This window comes from Silurus meridionalis, chromosome 14, assembly GCF_014805685.1.
Source record: "Silurus meridionalis isolate SWU-2019-XX chromosome 14, ASM1480568v1, whole genome shotgun sequence".
Taxonomy (NCBI): Eukaryota; Metazoa; Chordata; class Actinopteri; order Siluriformes; family Siluridae; genus Silurus; species Silurus meridionalis.
Window position 1 is genome coordinate 21,717,935 of NC_060897.1, and position 22,500 is coordinate 21,740,434.

The 22,500-nt window shown below is 39.7% G+C and overlaps 1 protein-coding gene and 3 long non-coding RNA genes across 4 annotated transcripts in view; 3 read left to right on the forward strand and 1 right to left on the reverse strand.

The window, feature by feature from the left end:
• The window catches only part of LOC124397260, a 12,531-nt gene extending 9,492 nt beyond the window's left edge, over nt 1–3,039 (forward strand). Inside the window, exon 2 of the long non-coding RNA XR_006927900.1 lies at nt 2,313–3,039. This is a non-coding gene — a long non-coding RNA (uncharacterized LOC124397260). The remainder of the gene's footprint in view (nt 1–2,312) is intronic.
• LOC124397259 overlaps nt 1–15,817 on the reverse strand; it is a 17,692-nt gene extending 1,875 nt beyond the window's left edge. The window contains exon 1 of the long non-coding RNA XR_006927899.1: nt 15,113–15,817. This is a non-coding gene — a long non-coding RNA (uncharacterized LOC124397259). The remainder of the gene's footprint in view (nt 1–15,112) is intronic.
• On the forward strand, nt 6,112–6,887 carry LOC124397261. Its single transcript, XR_006927901.1, has 2 exons — nt 6,112–6,144; nt 6,656–6,887. It is a non-coding gene; the product is annotated as an uncharacterized LOC124397261 (long non-coding RNA).
• LOC124397258 (probable carboxypeptidase X1) overlaps nt 7,556–22,500 on the forward strand; it is a 74,393-nt gene continuing 59,448 nt past the window's right edge. The window contains exon 1 of the mRNA XM_046866787.1: nt 7,556–7,660. Within this exon, the coding sequence (XP_046722743.1) occupies nt 7,651–7,660 (10 nt within the window). The 5' untranslated portion in view covers nt 7,556–7,650. The remainder of the gene's footprint in view (nt 7,661–22,500) is intronic.

Sequence of the window (22,500 nt, forward strand, 5' to 3'; positions counted from 1 at the left end):
TGCATATGCACTATGAGAGGTTATAAGCAGTACCAGCTATTACAGGTTATAATCAGTAAGAGTTGTGAGAGCTAATGAGTGTTATGGAACAGTTAGAGCAGTAATGAAAGTATAAACAGTAATAGTTATGAGACGTTATAATCAATAAGAGCTTTGAAAGGTTATAAACAGTAAGAGTTAAGAGAGCTTATAATCAGTAAAAGCTATAAAAAGTTATGTTATGTAAGGTTATACACAGTAAAAGGTAATGACATTTATGAGAGTTTATAAGCAGTAAGAACTATGAACGTTTAAGAAATAAGAGCTACGGGAGTTATGTAAGGTTATAAGCAGTAAAAGCTATGAGAAGTTATAATTAGTAAGAGCTATATGAGGATATAAGAGCTATGAGAGGTTATAAGAGCTAAGAGCTATGAGAGGTTATAAACAGTAAGAGCTATGGAGAGTTAGGAAAGGTTATAAGCAGTTAAAGGTAATGAGAGTTATGAAAGGTCATAAGAAGCAAGAGCTATGTTATAAGCAGTTAGAGCTATGGAGAGTTATGTATGTCTTAAGCAGTAAGAGTTATAAGTGAGTATAAGCAATATGAGATATGAGACGTTATAAGCATCATTAGAGTATAACCTCTCATGATGCTTATAACGTCTTATATCTTATATTGCTTATACCCACTATATTAAGAGTTATAAGTGGGTATAAGCGGTATGAGATATGAGAGGTTATAAGCATCATGAGAGGTTATACTGTCATGATGCTTATAACGTCTCATATCTCATACTGCTAATACCCACTTATAACTCTTTCTGCTTATGACCTTACATAAGCAGTGCATGGATTTAAAAGAGCATGAAATCAAACACTCACAAAACAGGATGCTTAGTGAATCAACCATCTTGTTTAAAAATTGGAATCCCAACTAGACTAACCCAACACACACACACACACACACACACACACACACACACACACACACACACACACACACACACACACACACAGCGGTGGAGCACACTGGTTTTGATTAGGTGGCCTGCCCAAATTGTTTTGGCTCATTGTAAGCCCACGCTAATTGCTGCAAGAAGCTCTGTGTTTGTTTTTTTTCACACACCAACATACTGTACATTCCCACCCACCCACCCACACACACACACACACACACACACACACACACACACACACACAAAGTGCATCCCCCTCAGTTCCCACTTTGATCCAGTGTCCTTTCCTAGTAGGAAAGGATGTTTTTTTTTCAACTTCCTGTTTTAAAAAAAGAGCGCCGCAGCTCTGTACTCGTACATTAGTTCCATGTTCGTCCCCAGTCAGTTCTGGGTTTTGCCTTCTCAGTATATAAAAAAACGAGGAAACCATGAAGCGTGGGCTTGGTATTTCTCCATCGCCTACTTTAGAGGCGACGCTGGAACAGAAATCAGCAGAACGGAGCGCAGATAGAGGGGGAAAAATCGTAAAACGCGAGAATCTCTCCCTGTCCGAGGCCGGGTGGAAGGCTTCCAGGGTCGTTAGCGGTGCTATTGCTCAGGCCTTCGTTGGCGGGGGTTCATAGTGCGTCCCTGGGCATTGTGGGAAGGGAGAGGCATTCGCTGGACGTCGTTCATCTGCAATTAACCCACAGCTTCGGAAAGTTTTGCAATTTTTCAGCACACCCACAGCAGCATTTTATTAGTAAAGTAGCTGCATGTGCACACGTGCTGAAAATCCTGAACACAATAGATCTCACATTTCTCCGATACTGCTTTATTGTTTCACATTTATTATTCTTCTTTTTTAATTCTATTCATCTATCAAGAAGTTTGTCGGGGAAAATAACATGCTGAGCAAAACTGTTTCTTTATTAAAATGGTCAATACTTTTATTTTTTTACATTAAAAAATTCATTTTTAATAAATAATATTAATAATATATTTTAAATAACAACAATGAATTCAATATTTCTGATATAATTTTAATATGGACAGGTTTTTTATGTTTTTAAAACAATAATTAATAGTTATTAATTTATTTATATGAAAAAATTATTTAATAAAAATGTATTATTAATTTAAAACATTAAATATATATATTTATATATCAGAACAAATCTTCTTAAATGTATATATTTTTTTAATATATATTTATTATTTCATATTTTAGTTTTTTTATTATTGAATTCTTTTGTGGTTTAAATCTTATATTTATTTATTAGTTTTATTTTCATGTTTGCATTGGTTTTATTGGGTAGTATTTATTTAATTAATTAATTATTACATTAATGTAATATGTTTATTTATTTATTAGTTTTTTTTTTTTACAAACAGATTTCCTCACAGAAAATAGTGTTTTCAAGAACAACCTAAAAATACACTGTCATCATCATCATCATCATCATCATCATCATCATCATCTCCTGTCTCAGAGTGAAGCGTCTCTTCCTCCTAGTCTGGAAGAGAACTCGGATACACTCCTGGAGAATTACAGCTTGTTCAGTGCCAGCGTTGGAAAAAGCCCTAAAACAGGTGCTCTGTAAACCCGGGATGGAAATTCGAGTCAGATTTCCTTTAAGATGTTCCGGTTTCTTTGGCCTGGGGTTTGCCATTATTTCCAGAAAAGCTTTTTTTTTTCTAAGAAGACAAAGAATCAAAAAAGAGCCCAGGCGAGTTATTGTTCCATAATTCTGATTTATGGAGCCAGGATTCCTGCAGAGAGGATTCCGGAGTATCACTGAACGGGAATACTGAACTTTCCGGCTGAAAAGCAGTCGGAGCAGTAAATACAGGTAGTAAACACACGAACAGGTAGTAATCCACCCCCGAGGTGATCACGTTAACGTGTCGATCGAGCCGCGGGAACCGGAGACGACCGACCAGATGTAGGCCTGAGGATATTACCTAGTGATACGCTAGCATGCTAGCATTCTAGCCCTGTTCCTCACTCAGGGACATGGAGTTAAAGTAGGACACTGGCAAAAATCTTCAGGATTTCTGCATTTTATTTAAGTTCTAACAGGTTTGATGTCAAACAAATAAACTGACAAACAAATGAATAGTAAGTTTTATATTTTTTAAATATTTGCTATTTCATTTGTTTGCTAGCTGCACTTAGCTGTGAGAAAACTTGTTTATTTAAGTATATAATTGCTGCTAGCAAACACGTAGTGTTTCATCTCCTCTCAAAATGACAGAATAAAAGGGCTGGAACAGGCTACACGTCCGCATGGTCGCTTTTTTTTCTCAGCAGTCTCTTAGACAGCATGGCAAATCCTCTCAACCTGCTTCATGTGGCAATTAAGCCAGGAATGTGAGACACTGGGCACTTCATTGAGATGCCACACATTGGTTTTTTTTTCCCACTCTACTTCTTCTCTTCTGTCGTTTTTTCTGTGTGGAAATTAGCATGCCGTGTGTTTCCTCTGAATACCAAACAGGACAAAATGACAGAATGTTACAGGAAGTCCAAGGTAATGGCAGATAATATAATCACTCTTTCCATTTGTACCGATCAAAAAAGCATGCGCAACAGGTTAAATCACTTAAGAGGAAAAATATAGGAAGACGTATTCATCGTTCCTAATAAAGAAATATATATATATATATATATATATATATATATATATATATATATATATATATATATATATATATATATACATAATATATGTAGAAATTTTTCAGGACTACTTTTGAAACACTACAGATGGAAGCAAAAGGCTGCTTGCACAGTCACAAGGGGCACCGACAGTCATAAGTCATTGTGCCAAAAGTCATCGTCCTGTGTATATCGGGAGCTGTGCAACTGGTGCTATCCATTACCAGCTATTCTGACCATTTGGCTCCTACTGAATTCGCCCTCTATCTGAAGATGAAGCTCCAGCACAAGGGTTACCGTTTTGCTACCATTGCATTTTGGAGATCCAGCACGACTCACAGAAGGCACTTGACACCCTTTGCAAACAGGACACATTCCAGAATGCTGGGAGCGCTGTGCAGGGGGACTATTTTTAAAGGTGATACTGTGTAAACATAGATAAATAAAGTACATGTTGGTCTCAAAACTTTTTGATACCACTTTGAAAATGTATATTTATGTATCACCTAGAACTAGCTCCATGGCGCTCAGCCATACGAGCCTTCTGTTTCCGAAACGTTATCCGAGAAACAAGAACATTTTTCTTGTTTGCAACAGTGCAAGAAAAAATAAGCCCTTTGCCCCACCCCTTGCAACCCCCTGCCCCCGGCAATGCAACTGACAAGTGTGTTGCACGAAAAACGTGCAATCAAGAGAAGCTGATGAAATCTGGGCGTGATGAAATAGCTGAGTGCTGTAGATGTCAGACACTGTATTGTTTATGAGGGGTGCACTTATTAATAAAACAGCTTTGGGGGCAAAAAAAGACGGACGAATAGATGTGGAACAACACAAAGAAAAAGGGCCGTCCAAATAGCCTGAAGGATAAAGTGTGTGTGTTTGTGTGTGTGTGTGTGTGTGTGTGTGTGTGTGTGTGTGTGAGGAGTTTGGGACAAACAGAGTAGGACTCGTGCAAATGATCAAGCACAAAGCCAGAGGTATGAAGACGCAGGAAAAACACGATTACAGCAGCGTGTATGCAAGGTATTGATCGGTTTCTATGGCGATGTGTTATGACGTAATACTTTTGATTTTCTTTCGGTTACTTTTGTTACAGATTGTTTTGCAGGTTTAAGCCGACACATACAGGGCCATGCACGCTTCACCGAGTTCGGCATGGAGCAAGAAGCCACTCCTTCTTGAAAAAAAGAGTGTGACAAACCCAGAGGCCACACCCCTTCATTAAAACTAACTGGTGCAGAGATTACGTCCTTCATTAAGACGGATATCAAAAGGCCACACCCACTATAATAAAACAACAAAAAAGCAACACATATACTGCAAGACTAAAAGAAGCCACGCCCACTTTAATAAGACTGACAAGGAGGCCACACCTCTTTTGCTAAGGATGACCAGGACTTCATCACAAAAACTGACATGCAGGGCACACTTTTTCCCTAGAATTCATAAGGCCACACCTCTATTTTAGAAATTGATGTCACCCCATTTTAAAAAAGTGTGCCATGCAAAGAGGCCACGGCTCTTTTATTAAGGGACAACTGACTGTTCTAGAGATCATGTGTCCTTCGTTTAAGAAAGCCACACCTCTTTTAATGAGGCTGACAAAGAGGTCACACCTTTTCTGTTAAGAATGACCAATAAAAAAGACAGATCCCAATCACTGAAACAATATACACACAGGCCACACCTTTATCCCCTGAGATTTATAAATAGAGGCCACACCTCCTTTCACAAAAAGTGTGACAAGCACAGAGGGCACACCACCTTCTTTATGACTGCCATCCAGAGGCCACGCCTCCTTCACTGAGCCTTACAAATTAGAAGGCCATGCCTCCTCCTCAGAGTCTGACACAGAGGCCATGCCTCCTCCTCGGAGTCTGACACAGAGGCCACTCCTCCTTCTCTGAGACTGACAAGTTTAAAAAGCCACACCTCCTTCTTGAAGAGTCTGACACAAAGGCCACACTTTTTTTTTCAGAGACTTACAAATTAAAAAGGCCACGCCTCCTCCTTAAAGAGTCTGACACCAAGGCCATGCCTCTTTTACTGTATCTACACCTCTTTCACTTAGATTGGCCAACCCAAAGTCCACACCTACTTCCTGTTTTCTTATATTTTAATAATTTAAACATCTTTTGATTGATGCTTGAATGAAATATTTGCACAAATGCCAACCCTTAGCCTAACCTGCCCCGGGGCACATTGTAAAGCGCCCCTTTTCATGGGCAAGCTCCTCATCCTCATTCCAATCCCTCAGACGCCCTCCTCGCTAGCATCTCTAGCCATAAAGTACCACAGGATAGCCGCCATCTGGATATGAAATAAAGATTTTATTGCCGGTATGCAGCGGTGAAGAGGTTCCATATTTCAGAGCGAAGTGATGGAGGGACTCATCGCTCTTGCACTCCTTTGGGCCGAGCAAAACATTAGCTACCCCATCGCAGATCAGCAGGACAAAACCCGGCTCCACTTCAGAGGCCAACATGGCTGCCGCTCAAAGCTAACTAATATACGGCGGAGCGTCTAAACTTATCTCGTCCATGTTTGCTCAGGGAGACGGCCAAGGTAACTGATATATTACCGTATTCCTCTAAACTCCCAGGGTGCAATAAACTGCACATGAACATATTTAGAGGATCAAGAGCTGTCAGCTAGGTCGTAAGAGAGGAGAGACAAGTTACAGGAAGTGTATTGCGAAATGTGGAAAAGGCATCAGGCTATAGGCAGCACTCTTAAAGGAATACTCAACCTGGAAAAGACTAATGGTTACAGCGCTAGTAATGACAAAACGCCAGTCAATTTCATGCTAATCGCCTTTTGTTTCCCAGGTATTCATTGTAAGCCAGTGATTTAAAGAAATGCGTTGCTAATCATCGTGAAAATGCTAATGCATCGTTTGTTCAATTTCCTGTTACAGTCTGAGCTTCATATAGTGCACATTTCTGACAGGAATGTTTACATGAAATATCATTCTAACAACCAACCAAACAAGCTAATCACTCCTACGAGTTTTAGTTGAGTCTTTAATGTGTGAAGCACAAAAGCTATATGGATAATTAGCACAATTTGTTTCTAGCTCCAGTCAGGAGAAAATCAGGTGGTTATCACAGCCAGAAGAAGAAAACCGACACTTCCTGTATGACACACGCTCCGTTTCCTGTCCAGGGTCATTTCTCACCCAGAGGGTGGTGAAGCCAAACAGCCCTGGAGCGCTAAAGAGGTTGAAACAACATCCTTCGAGCAGGAGGCCCCCGAAAGCTGACGGGTCAAGAAGGCACGGACAACAAAGTGTGACACGTCATTCTTCATTTGAAAAAAATAATTTTTTAATGCTTCTTTAATAGTTTTTAGATCATTTATGGATCTGGAAAGCTTTTTAAACTTTTTTTTAGTTATTTTTCTTAATATGAATGAAGCTGGAACGTCTCGTGCGTGACGCTAGTCAACTCATGCTACAATTAATTTTTAAAATAACTCGTACACTACATAGACAAAACTTTGTGGACACCTGAACATAAGATTTTCCAACATCCCATTTCACATTCTGTTCACTGTTATAAGAACCTTCACCATTCTGAGAAGGTATTCCCTCTAGATTTTGTAGAGGTTCATCAAATTGAAGGGAAATCGTGTGCCTTAAGTTTTGTTGAAACAGTTTGGGACCGGAAACTGAAACTAAAACTGAAGGGCAGAATAAAGGGAAAGAAATTAATAAAAAATAGACCCAGGTCACAAAACAAGACCAGTTGTGAGTTGTGTAATGGTATTTGAATCAAATAAGGAGCTAATGTGCTAATAAAATTAGTGTGCTACAGGAGACCTGTTGGCGCACATGTGTACAATCTTCAATGGAAAGTTTCGGAGGGTTTTCTAGGGTTTTCATCCCAGCCAAGCGCTAATCACCCACACCTGAGTCTAACAAGAGCTCAGCTGATGAAGTAGGTGGAATCGGGTGTGGTTTGGCCTTGTTTGGAATGGAAACCTAAACACACACACACACACACACACACACAAACAAAGGCAGTTTGTGGATCACTTTTGGACTCCCAAGTGATGGACCCCTGGCTTTAGATGACATACAGTAAGCATGCATTGTTTTTTTTTCCACTAGCAAACTGTAATGCAATTTTTTGCTTTCTCACCAACTAAGCGAACATGAGCTGGCGATCACTGAAAAATTCCAGCTTGATCGCTGTGTACAAATGAATCCAGAATTCTGTGTGAGGATTTTTTACATTTATCAAATCAACCATTTTCAATTTACGTCAACAGACCTAAATTATTTCGGCACATTCTTAGTTCTTCTCGATAGCCAAATTTTTCGATCAAATCCACCCACTTTTCACCGAGTGTAGACACTTAGACACTCTTTGGACAAGATGAATAAATAGATAAGGATGTATATGTCTAATCTGTAACACAAAAGTCATGTTTTAATCCATTATCGCCAAAGAATCTGTATTACTCCCTATAGCCGTTCTCTTAATAGCGTCATTTCCTGGTGCCACTGAGTGTCATTTGTATTAGAGTTTCCATCCAATCAGATTTCAGCCATCGCGTGTTGCCGTGGTCATAGACATATGACGCCTTCAGAGTCAACACATGCGCACTTTTTCAGCATAAACTCCATTTTGCTTAAAGCTGTTGCTCTAATCAGATTGTGATTTGATCACCTCAAGGCCCTCTAGAAGCCATCCAATCACGTCAGCATTTTCGTCAGCAAACTGCACAAGTTTACATATATTCCTGTGGATTTAATAGCCGTTTTTTTATTCCACAATGACTACAGAGGAGAACAAATTTTGCTCGCACCACTGTACAAGGCTATTTACAGGATGGACTTTTCAACAAAAGCTGTTGACAAAAAACACAGGACTTGCCCTTGCACAGAAAAAAGCACGATCTAGAGATGATGTATGCTGGTGGAGCAGCTGTGACTGCAGTGAAAGGAGATTTGTTGAATTGTGTTCATTGTGTTTCTTGCTTTAATTCTATTTATACTCATTGAGATTCCTGTCTGTCATGCAACGCTCTGTTATACTGCATTTCTGGTCTGGTTGTTTTGGTTCTCGCCTCACCTGCCTAAACTGCCTCTACTTTTGCCTCTTACGTTTTTGCCTTTTGGTTCTTGCCTCACCTGCCTCTACTGTGATAAACAATCTAGAGATCAACCGAATCTGCTGCGATGTGACCATGAGGTTCGTTACCACCTCGTCAGGTTCCTCAGAAACCAATGCACAGATTCAATTAGCTTAAAAAAAAAAAACGGGACTCATTAAAGATCCACCACTTTATTGTTCTCTTTTTCTCCGTCTGGGTTTTTATTTTGTGAAGAATAATCCAGCGCTACGTAGCCCTTGTTGGATCAGTCAGGAGGTCAAGTCTCGGAGGGGACCCGTAATCGTTAACACGGTGCCTCCGAAGCCTGTAAAGTAATAAAAGTGCTTTGTTGGATGAAAGCGCCCACTCGCGTGCACGCCGGCCCCATAGCTCTACATTAGCAGAGGTTAATCTATATAAACACGGCTCCACTTATTGCCTTCACACCGAGTTAATAAGTCTAACGTATTATTAGGAATGTTTCTCCTGTAATAATGCCGGCCGGCCGTCAATCACCAGCACAATTAAATTGTTTAATGAATAAATTTGCATCGATAATGACGCGACGGCAAGGAAACATCTGTCTCCCACCGTACTGGTGTCAGACCCCCATATGGAATGCTAAAGCTGATGCTGTTTTGATGCTAACTGTACGCAAAACTGGCGCCCGGATTAATTTGACAGCGTGGAAATCACTTAGTGAGATCACTTCCTCTTTTCCTCGCTGCATATTCGCGCCGTCGCAAATCGGCCCCGAAATGTCCCTTACACTCTTTTTGCAATTGGAACGGAACAATTTCCACTCCATCGCTAATTTTTTTGCCACGCGAACGCACCGCGTCGCCGACGTACACGTTCGAAAGCGGAGAGCCTTTGGGTTTTGATTATACAGTAAAATCAGGTAGTAGACGTGACGGCTTGAAATCTGCAACAACTACTTAGCACAATCATTTAGTTCATGCTCATGAATATTCATAGCTAAGCCAAATGACGCGAAACCAAAACTTTTCTTCCAGCCTTTTCTTTTCTTTTTATCTCACAATCATTCTGTGAGAAAAAAAAAACATGTATCTGGATACAAACGCTGTTTACAATGCGTCCTCACCGTGTGCACACTATTGTTTTCAATCGTTTCCCAAAAGCTGCTAATCCACACTGAAATGTCGGAAAACACTTATGTTCCTGTACTGCGCATATGCACAAAAACGTCACGGCAATGTCGAAGGACAGGCAGCGTCACATGACTAAAAAAAACATCTTCAACCGGTCATTTGATAACCTCAACATTGATAGAACTATAAATTAGTTTTTCCCAAATGAGGATGTTTCCTTTTTAAAGTTTGGTTCCTCTCACGGGTTCTTCCTCATGTCGTCTCCACTGGCTCGGTCATTAAAAACAAACTTATAGAGATGAATTAATGAAAATAAAATGTCTGGTTAGAATCTATTTATTTCCATCAAGCTGCTTTGGGATCGAAATGATCGATCAATCAAATCAAATTGAATGAACCCCCTCCAAGGTTTGAAAGTGAAATACTTGACCAAACGGTACAATATAATCCTATTCTGGGCTTTGGTATGTAAATATAAACTCTAACTTCCATTTTCCTCGATCCGAAGCTGTTATGACATCACTAAAACATGTACACAACGTATTTACTAATCTAATAGGCTACATATTTATTTCTCTGATGTTCAAACGCCCCTGGGAGCAAAAATCCTCCTGTGAGGAGTTTGTGCCGAAAATACAAACCCGGCTCAGTGTTAATAACGAGAGAAGCTTCATCAGCGAGGTGATTAAGATGGAGCGAGGCAGGACAAATAAGAGTCAGGCTTCACCATCACAGGCATAATTGTATTCTTTTGAAGCACATTAAGTGCAAGGTGTGTGGAGAACATGGCATACTGGGGGAACTCATTAACGTGGGTTGTTGTGTTTGCAGTGCGTTCGTTCGCTTATCAGGTGCTCAGCTTCCCTGTAATAACTACTTAGAGTACAGTGTAATAAGTCAATGAGCACTTTGGTGATGTCATGGGTACGACTGCAGGGACACCTGGCTGTTCCCTCGCGCAAAATTGCAGCGTTAATGGTTAGGTGGGTCTGAATCAGGGCTACTGGTTTGCAAGATTAGCATAGAGACTTACACACTTATATAACCTTACATATCACAAGTCTGAATCAGAAAGAACAAATAGCGTTTTTGAGGGGTGTGGCCACGTGTCAGTTCCGCCTAGCCATACATTAAAGGCGTGCCACAGAAGGAGTGGCAATCTGTCAATCCCAGATAAGAACATCTGGACTCGGTGGCTCATCTTACACAAGTTGAGTGTGGACTTCTTTCCTTTCTGAAAAAAGGTGTACCATCTGTGATCTTCTGTCCCGACAAATGAGGTGTTGTCAATCCCATTTGAGGAGTGATGCCCCTTGTTATTCCAAGGGAGGATGGGGCCTCTGCACAATTCAATGAGGTGTGGCCTTTTGGGCTGTAACTAGAGTATAGAAGGTGTGGCCTGTTTTCTGTCAGTTCCAGTGAAGTATCCACCAAATCTAAGTCTAAATCAAAAAATTGTGGCCTTTGATAGGGCCTCTGCACCTGTCAGATTGTGAAGTAGGCTTGGCATATTCAGGTGCATGGGAAGCAAGGTGTGGCTTCTGAGCTTGTATCTCAAGTATAGAAGGTGTGGCCTGTATACTGTCAGTTCCAATGAAGTGTCTGCTGTCCCTCAGTCCCAGTCAAAGAGTGGTGGCCTTTCACAGGGCCTCTGCTCATGTCAATGAGTGAAGGAGACTTTGCATATTCAAGTTCATAGGAAGAAAGGTGTGGCCTTTGTGCCTTAGTCAAGGAGGACCTCTAAATCTCGTTTCTGTAAAGAGAAGCATGACATCTGTACCATTTTATTCCCATTCAAGAAGGGGAAGCCTCTGTATCCTTCAGCACAAGTAAAGAAGGTTTGGCCTCTACGGCTTTCAGTCCTGGTGAAGAAGGCGTGGCCTCTTCACCCATCAGTCCTGGTAAAGAAGGTGTGGCCTCTATACCTTTTAGTCCTTTTAAAGAAGGCATGGCCTGTATGCCTGTCAGTCCTTTTAACAAAGGCATACAGGCCATGCCTTCTTTAAAGGACTAGCAGATAGAGGCCACACCTTCTTTACCAGGACTGATGGGTAAAGAGGGTGTGGCCTCTATGCCTTTTAGTCCTTTTAAAGAAGGCATGGCCTGTATGCCTGTCAGTCCTTTTAACAAAGGCATGGCCTTTATGCCTGCCAGTTCTTGTAAGGAAGAAAATTGGTCTCTAATGATAATTTCTGGTGGGAACTGCTTGACCTCTGCCATTTTTAGTTCCATTCAAGGAGGTAGAACCTTTAAGCCTGTCAGTCCCAGTGATGGAGGTATACCTTCATTTGGATCAATTGAATGATTCCTGGTCATGTATCAGAAAAAACCTCATAATGTAAACACCTGTAACAAACCACTCTAAAAAAGGTGCACATCCATTTCATTCAACATTAAATCAGAGTGCTGTTTTTCTGAACATGCTCTAGTGAGATCAAATCCCAGCATTACCACAGAGCTGCTGCTGGGCTCTTGAGCAAGACCACTTACCCCCCCCCCAAGCTCCGTGCCTGGCCTGTAATCGTCCTCGCTCTGGACGATTAAACGCAATGATTCAAAGTGTCATGCGTAGGAATAAATGTAAACATTTTCCCGAATCACATGTCTGTCATTAGAAACTATCGTTTGGCCAAAATCCCCTCCGTAAAAAAAAACCAATGTTAATTTTTTCCCTCCGTTTTTTTTCAACAATTCCCACGATGTCACGAATAAAAAGGCTTGCAGCAGGGCAAAAAAAAAAGAGAAAGATTTGAAGCTGGTGGTTTCTGAAGATCGTTCTTGGACAGAAGCTTTTCCCAAAACACACACAACAGAGGGTTACGTGCCAAGACCAGGGAGCGGCAGGAATGCGCATGTTTTTCTAGCGTGGGTTGAAAGAAAGAAGGAGAACGAAGTGAATCTGGTCAGCATCCACTTAAACCCACACACATGGTCCTTCGGGTGTCCACACAGAGTCCTGCATTGTCCACCTCAGGCAGATATGGACACACCTCGGTCCAACACATGGACTCTATCAAGATCGAACTTGTCCTTTTTTCTTCTTTATGAGTTCATTTAAAACGGTGTTTTCCATTTAAAGGGATGTGGTTATGCAATGATACATATTAAGAAAAAAAATACTTGCTTGGGCAAAAGTTTGTGGAAAACTGACCATACGATTCTTTTTTTTGAACATTCCATTCCACATTAAGTCCCCATTTGCTCTTATAATAAGCTCAATTCTTCTGGGAAGATGTTCCAGTAGATTTTGTAAAGATTTGTGTATGATATCTTCAGCCACAAGGCTTTAAGATGGTTTGGATATGTCCAGAGGAGGGACAGGAAGGAGGAAAAGAGGAAGACAAGGAGGATGTTCATGGATGTGGTGAGGGATGACATGCAGGTAGTTGGGTTGAAAGAGGCAGATGTAGAGGACAGGGGAAATGGAGACGGATGATCCGCTGTGGCAACCCCTAATGGGAGAAGCCGAAATAAGAAGAAGAAAATCTTCAGCGAAAAGGCTGTTAGCAAAGTCTGTACTGATGTACAGTAGGAGGCCTGAAAAGTTCATCTCACAGCTGCTCAATAGGGCTGCAAATCTACAGGATGAGATATTCCACACACTTCCAAGGCATTTTATATTTGTGTGTTGCCAACTTTTTTGGAGTTTGATCGTTTGTGTCAAAACGTCATATGACTGAAATGTCAGGTGTCTCGATACATTTGCTCATTTAGTGTTTATTTAAAAATGTATATTTGGTGATTTTGTTACCGTTAATGATTGTGGAGCTCCGGAAGCTCCGAAAGTTGTTCCCGTGCTCTTTTGTTTGGTAGTGTAGATATTTTGGAATTCAGCAAGTTAAAGATGTTCTTATGTATTCAGCTCAACACCTGACACCACGCTCGCTGACGGCTCGTTCACATCCAAGCGAGTGAAAAGTGACGTCGGATCACAACACACCTTCAAATCAGCTGACATTCGCACCTTTTCGTTTCAGGTGCAGCAGCAGGTCTTCAGCTGTGACATCGGATTCCACATAAACTATTTAAGGTCTCCGGTTTATGACTATCTTGAAAGCAAGAACAATTTTTCGATGAATGTTGTGAAGCAAAAGTTTGTTCGAGTTTGTCGTAGCGTATGTCGTACACTTTCTGTTTTTTTCTTCTGCCCAAGCTTGGCCACACCCCTTTTCTACTGCTCATAAACTGTCCCTCAGTCAGAGAGGAAATGATTCCTAGATCAATTATTAGCTAGAATTATATTATTTTATTTAATAATTGTATTGTTTTATCTAACTACAATATACATTTTTTTAAAAAGGGAACGTGAAATTCTAAAAACATAAAAAAGAAAAAGACAACAAAAACATTACAATATACAAAATAAAATCAGCATAACAATAGTCAGAAATAATCAAGAACACAGAAAAATGTTAATTAGCAAAAACAGAAAGAACATACAGAAACAAAACAAAACAAAACAAAACAAAACAAAAAAAATATATATATATATATATATATATATATATATATATATATATATATATATATATATATATATATAAAAATTGAAATTAAAACAAACTGAATATAATAAAAAATGAAAATACAACAAAGAAAATGGAAAAAAAATTGAAATGTAAAAAAAAAAGGAAAAAATATAAAAAAGTAAAAAAGAAAATAAAAATCACATGTAAAAAATCAAAGCTTGTATCAACATGTATCAAAAAAACCCAAAAAAGTAAACAAAATAAAGAAAATGCAAAAATCAGGCAAAAAAAATTGAAAAGAACATTTAAATACTGATAAGATAATAGCAATAAATGTAATTATTTACTGATTATTTTAGAGAAAATGTAAATAGATGTAAATAGATTCATAAAAATTATGGGAAAATGTATGGAAGCCCATTTCTGCAAAGGTAATTGCGAGTTTGTATCAAGCAATTCTAAGAAAAAAAGTCAGAATCCTGAGATAAAAGTCGCAATGAGTTTTTTTTTTTTTTTTACAACAGGCTTCAATAAAAATGCGATTAAACAAACGTAGAAAAAGATTCTATAATGTTAATCGATAAGGAAATCTGTTTACAATTATGAACATTTACAAAATTGTTAAAATTGTTGTTTTGCAGCTTTTATTTAAAAAAAAAATCTAAATTGAAAAAAAAATAGGGTTAGTGAAATGCATGAACATCCGTTGTATTTGATGCTTGGTCATGTGGTCAAAGTGATACAAACCCCTCCCCCTAACCCTCCCCTGACACACACACACACACACACACACACACACACACACACACAAGAATAAACTTTAAATCATCCTTGAAATGGACAAACAGACACCTTTTAAGCAGGGAGGCGGAGCTTATTGTCTGTCAATCAACAGCAGGTCGCACCTCAACTCCGGTTGCTGCTTGGAAACGATTAATTAGGAAGAATGAGTCGCTCGAGCCGAGGCTTGGCACGAGGAGCGTCTTTACACCATCGGCGGCAGCAGCCGAGCATCGGAAGCTCGGCAGGAAGAAGTGAAGGAACAAGCTGTCTTCCCTTCTTCCTCCGCAATCGCTTCTTTTTTTCGCACTCGGAGAAGGCGGCGCAGCCCGTTAATCTGTTTGCACGTTTGCAGTGCTAACAATGTGTTGACAACACGCTGACATCACACAGATGTCAGACACATCTGCCTTCTCCGCCTGATGAATATTAATCAGACACACACGCACACTCTTCACACTCGCACCAGGCCTAGCGCTCTTTGCTTCTGTCTCCATTGCTCATTTCATTTCTCTCTCTCTCTCTCTCTCTCTCTCTCTCTCTCTCTCTCTCACACTTTCATCTCCTTGTCGTCCTCCGATCTAGATCATACATTTACAAATTCTGCCAGAGCTCAGCGGACCGAACCACTTCCTCTCCGTTCCCACCCTTGAACACCCCTCGTGCAGACCACCAACAGGAAGCCCCTTACACGCTTGTCAACATCAGAAAATGTTCCCGCAAATATACAGCCGCGTACGTTTGCGGTCTGTAACTCCGTTCCTGTAAAACCGACCGTCCTGTTCACTCCCTGAAGATCTTCCAGGACAAACAATGAGTGAGAACCCGAGCGCCTCCGTATACTCGATCCACGCCGCTACACAACTCTCAATTCTGATTGGTTTCTTTCTAAATGTTGAGGGAACAGACATTTATAGCTGCTATAATGTCAGACTGAACTGGAAACTTACGACTGTTTAACAATTTTAAGCCTAAATATAATACATTTTAATAAATATAAATAGTAATATATATATATATATATATATATATATATATATATATATATATATATATATATATATATATATATATATTATATATATATATATATATATATATATATATATATATATATATATATATATATATATATATATATATATATATATAATATAGTAATAGTATGATAATCCATTTATACATTTTTTGTTCATTTATATAAAACAGTATTAACAAGTAAAAATGTCTTAATATAATATAGCATAATATAATATAAATTAAAATAAATTATTTTAGAATGTAAAAAAAGAAATATAATATACAGGAAAATAATTCATTTTATTTTATAAAAAAAGTAATATAATCAAGACATATAAGACATATAAAAGAAATATAAAGCAACAAATAAATAAATATTAGTCAAATCAATACAACAAAATATGTAATATGTGTGTTTTATATGTACTGTATGCATTTTTGATTGTTGAAATCGCTACTCTGTGTGTGTGTGTGTGTGTGTGTGTGTGTGTGTGTGTGTGTGTGTATACATATAATATATATTATATATTTATTATATATAATTTAAACCATTTAATGAAACAAAAATGTAACAAAAAGTAAAACAAATAATGAAAACATTTTTATAAAATAAAATGGAAAACGAACATTATGTTAAAATAAAATTTGTGGGGGACAAAAATGGGCAAACCCAAAACCCAAACCTCTGAGCATTCCATTCTTAACGTAACAATACAATGACTATTCTTTTACGACTCCTGCGTAGTCCAGCTGAAGACGCAGAGTTCAGACCCCGAACATGTCCTGACTGATCGATTACATGTTGGAGGAAATGGAAAAGTCTAGCAACATCCTCATGCTTTAATCCTGACCTTCTGTTTTGTTACTTTATGTCGGTTTATATAGAAGCTGCCGTGTCGTGAATCACGGCCTTCGCTCTGGCAGATTTTTCCGATTCGAACAAATGTGCGTCGATTCGGTCGCGCCGGATTTGAAGCTCGTATTTATAGTTCCAACAATGAGACGACTACCGGACTATGTTTTATGCCTGCACAAAGAAAAAACAGATGTGTTTCCTGTCTGAGTAAAAACTAGAAAAACGTGAGCATTTGTACAATATATGAGAGTTTTCCATGATGGATGTGATGCCACAGGAAACATTTTATAGTAGAAATGCTAATCACATTCGAATCGGCCAATCAGGTGGCAAGAGAGCAGCATGAACATAACCGATAAGGCTGATTTTTCCAGCCTTATGTCGTTCTTCGCCAAACTGTTATCACGAAGATAAAGGCACACAATAGTATAGGACGTCTTGTTGATGAAAATATTTCCAACCCACTACGAGACCCAAACCTGTTCCAGCATCACAGAGTCACTGTGCACAAACCCAGCTCCATGAAGATCTGCTCGGTATGGATTGGATGTGTGTGGAAAATCTTGTGATGTGGAGATGCACCCCAGACCTCTTCACCACACATTTATCGGTACTTGTGGCTGAATGAAATCTCACACAAATCTCCAGAAAATCCACGGGAACATGTTCCCAGAAGAGTGGAGGTTATTATAACAGCAAAATGAGGACTATGTTTAAAAAGAACATAGAACATCTATTCGTCGGGTTTCCACAGATTTTTGCAGTCTTGTAGCGTATCTGTGTGGAATTTACACAGAGTGGTGTTAAACACAAAAAACATCAAGAAAACAGAGGCCAGATTGATTCAACACAATGCAAATACCAGCTTTTTATGACCATGGTGAGTAGAAAAGCATCAACGTTTTTCAAGGTGGATGAACGCAATCATCGAAGAACATCCTTCTGAAAACCCGAAATTCTCTCCATGTGCCTGGATCTGTTGTTACTATAGAAACAAAAAATGTCAGACGGAGCAAACAAATAGAAATCCATCATCTTGCATTACAGCCAATCAGATATCAATTAGAATCGCGGTACAACAAAATACAATCCGTGCAATTTCGGAGGTATTATGGCTTTTGTGGACCGAACCTCAATCTTTGATCATGTTATACGGCCGGTCGTTTTTTTTATCATCCAGAATTTTCCGGAACACCATTTTCAAGCTATAGATTGATCTAATGTTACACGGATCTGGACATGGACAAGGTTTGAGTCTAAAAATGCTCCGCGTCCACACATTTCCCAAAAGTCGCTCATCCACACTGAAACATCCGAAACCGCTCACGTCCCCGTACCGCACGAGCAAAACGTGAGGCGCTTCGAACCCGCTTCATTTCCGCCTGCCATTTTTTGACTTTCCGGCTCTTTGAAACGTTGCAGCCAAAATACATTATCGTTTACAAAAAGTTTTGTTTGCGTTGACTGAAAAACATCGCCTCAGTGTGGGCGGGAGGCCAAAACACAGAGAGAAAAATATGCAGACTTTATATATAGAAAATATAAGTTTTCGGGTGGACATGGCCTCATTCAGCGAGACTAGCACTTGGCCGTGCGATGAAGGTCGTCAGCATGACAGGGCCTTTGTGCGCCAAAATGGGGTTGCCCTATAGCCGGCACAGCTATAAATCGAATCCAACTATGAAAACATCATCTGATGGTCAAACAGATTTACGCCTGCACCTCGTCGGGCATGTCATACTGAATTACACCAAAGAGAAAAATCTTTGTTAGCTGCCAAACATCATGTTCAGCATTGTCAATCTGTCAGGATTGGACTTTCATAGGAACTAGAGCAAATCCACCCGACGAAATGCCACGTAATGGCGTCGCTGAAGTGTCAGGCTCCAGACGGAGAGAAGTCACGGCTCGAGCGCACTTTTTAGGGATTAGGTGTAAAGTCAAGGAGCTAATTGCCCTAATCGAGAGAGGTTAATTAGGGCGTCAGCGTGCGTGTGTGTGTGTAAAGTGAGCGCTGTCAAAGCAGCGCCGGCGGTGTGGTGGGGCGACACGAGGGCTTCACCTCTTTTGCAATTAGGGGCGCTTCGTGCCGAGGCGATAACACGGGGGTTAAATATGTGGCACGGGTGCGAGCAGGGGGGGAAAAGGGGAGCGAAAACGCTGGTGACTTGCTGGGGTACAGAGGGCTTGTGGACGGAACGTTGGATTTTACTCCTGGAAGTAAAGGAATTTGGGTTATTTTAGGGCAAGGAGTTATAAAAGATCGAGATTTTATTGGTGCTAACTCTAATGTTCATGCTAATCTGCTTATAAATCCGACTCATGAATCACGAGTTTTGTAACAGAAAGGTGGAGAGAAGTCGAATGTAAGGGCACCCGCTACTACAGTACTACAGCAGCCCCGCCCTTTCTAGAATCTTCTACAGTTTGTTATGTATTTGACCAATGCCTGATGGTCAGTGTTTTTTATTTAGAGGTGGTAAAACTGTTTTTTGTAGCTTTTGTAACGCTCTCATTAGCATGAAATCCTTTTCCTTTTCCGAGCAAATCTGTATTTCGCCTCGTATCAGGTTGCTTTGACATGCCTGGAGGCCATCAGCCACTTTCCAAATGGCAAATGCTCCCAATTAACAACATGAGACAGATGCGTGTGGATAAACACGTCTCGGCTTCCCAAATCACCCCCCACCACCACCTCCCCAGCACACACACACACACACACACTACACTCTCTATTTTTTTTTTATTATTTCACTACTTTATATCTCTCTATAAAGGAGGTGTGTGAAATGTGCACACCCTCGCTTTGAGGAGTGCACGTGCGAGGCGAGAGGTGTGGACGCCCGAGCTGACAGTGAGAAATTTGTGAAAGAGACTTTTTTTTTCATTGCTTCCTGCTTCAGGGCCCAGTGTGGAGGCAAGCTGCCATGGTAAACAAACGCTCTGGAACCTCGGTCTCTCTGGGAACTTGCGGTGTCACGCCCCGGCCGTGATTCGTTGCCGCTTTTCAAAAGCTACGTTTCAGTCATAATCCAGACGCTGTTAGTTCTAAATAAATAAATGAAAGAAAGTTTGATTTGGAGTCAATTAGGTCAAACTTAGTTTTACTGTAATTGACTGTGGTTGCTGTTGTTCAGCCCTGAAAATATTTTATTTTAATTTGTTTATGTCGTTTACTGTAAGTGGAACCTCAGTGGTTAAGGCTCTGGGTACTGATGGAACGTCAGGCCTTAGTATCGCCAAGCTGCCACTCATTGGCCCTTGAACCCCTCTGTGCTCCTGGGGCGCTGTATCATGGCCAACCCTCATCGCTGGGAAAAAAAAAATTTACCCCTTTACCTGCCTAAAATTGTGTTGGTCCCCTTTTTGCTGCCAAATCAAAACTTCTTCAGCTACAGTTGGTCATCTGTTGGATCGGACCACATGAGCCAGAGGATGCTATTGCAGGTAAAAAAAAAAAACATTGAAAATTATGAAAATTTTAAATGGGCAGGTAGAATAAAAAATGTAAAATAAAAGTAAATAAATTGTGTGACTGGCAAACATTGTGCACAAAGTAAAAAGGAAAAAATGAAAGACAAAAAAAAGAAAAACAAAATGAGTTAAAAAATTAAATAAAAAAAATAAACAGGAAATTGTGATTGCTGAGTCAGGCAGCTAAATGCTAAACAATACTTTAGCTTTTACAGACACTTCAATAAAGACGCGTCAAGGACACAGGAATTGTGTAAAAACAGAGGTTGAACCAAAACCTGGCTATGAAAACACAAAGAAAATGCAAAAAGCATTTATTGTAGCACCGCGATGGGGCTAATCTCTGATATGAGCTAGTGATGATTATGCGTGCTTTCTGCGATAAACGATTCGAAAATTTTCATGATTGTTTTCCAACCTGTTACTGGCGTCATATCAGAATCCGGGTATTATGTTTCTTAGCATTTTAAACGTATGCTAATTTGATGGGCTTAATTGGAGTTAGCATACGGTATAACGTGTGGATCTCCTAATCTCCGCTAATCCTCTATCTTTAGAATTTCTAAAAACCCCACGTTAAATGTTTTCGTTTGAAGGACGGAATTGTTGCTTCACCGCTTCCTGCGTCACATCTGCGGCCCAAAGTCACACGAGAGCTAAAGTCAGAACAAGCACGCGACGTCTACACATGTGACAGATGAATTATGCAGTCGCTGTTTTGTCTCAACTCCACTTTTTGTTTTCCCCCCTTCCTTAGACGTCCTGCGCCGCGGAGCCCGCGAGGCGTTTCCGACGAAACAACATGTTTTTCGGATCATCTCCGTACCCAGAGTTATTAACGTGAAATGATCAGCTCGGTGTCTCTGTGTGTCCTCGAGGGGACGCTGAACAGTTTCGAAGGGGGGGAAAAAAGGAAAGGAAAAAAAAGTGCTCGGGGTGATTTGAGGTCTCTCAGGAGACAAGTAGGGAAAAAAAACAACAACGTCGCCAATCTGACCGCGAGCAAAACGCACACCTTCCCTGTTCCTCCCCGTCCCCCCCCGTCCCCCTTGTCCCTGTTCTATTCTCAATTCAAACAAAGACTTTTAATAAAACAGCCTGAAACTACAAACTTTTTCTTTATTTAAACAAAATCAAATAATACCTTGATATAAGCAAATTATTAAATTTGACAATGTTTATTAAAGTTTCCTTCGCTCGCTTTATTTAATGCATTATTTATAGAACAACCTTCAAACTTTAGCTTTAACACAGTAAGGTAGGACCACTCGTCTGGGATGGTCTTCCAATAGATTTTGTGGAGATTTGTGTGAGATTCATTTATACACAATGGTGTTGGTAAAGGCAGGTACTGATGTAGGTGAGGGTGAGGAGGGATGGGGTGCAGTCAGTGTTCACATTCATGAGGATTGGAGCTCTATAGCAGGAGATCTTCCACTCCATCCCATGTAAAGCATATCTTCATAGAGCTGGCTTTGTGCACAGGGGCATCGTAATGCTGGAACAGGTTGGGTCTCCAAGTTTAAATGAATGGAAATGTCTCTGCTACAGCATCAATGGACGTCTTATAAATTGTTTCTCTAACTTTGTGGTTACAGTTTGGGAAAGGAGCACATGTGGCTGGAAAAATTGGGTGTCCCAATACTTTTGGAAACACAGTGTATAAAAAAATCTTTATTTTAGATGGAATTGGTTCCAAGAAGGTATTTATTAGTTAGTTCTTATCTACTTTGTTAATATTAGGGATGAGAATGAGCGGAGTTGGATAGAGGTGTACAGTAAGTGAGAACAGGAAGAAGTTCAAGGAAAAACAGGAAGTACAATGTTAATGTTATAATATGTAGTGTATAATGTACAGTAAAATATACAGTATATATTAATATATAATAATATACAGTATATAATATACAATAGAAATATACTTAATATACACTATACAATATACGATTATATACAGAATATGTACAATAAAATAAAGTTAATACACACTATACAATATAAAATAACAATATATAGAGATAATAATATACACTATAACAATATACAATAATACACAGTATATAATGTACAATAAAAATAAAGTTAAAATGCAGTTTACAATATGCAATAA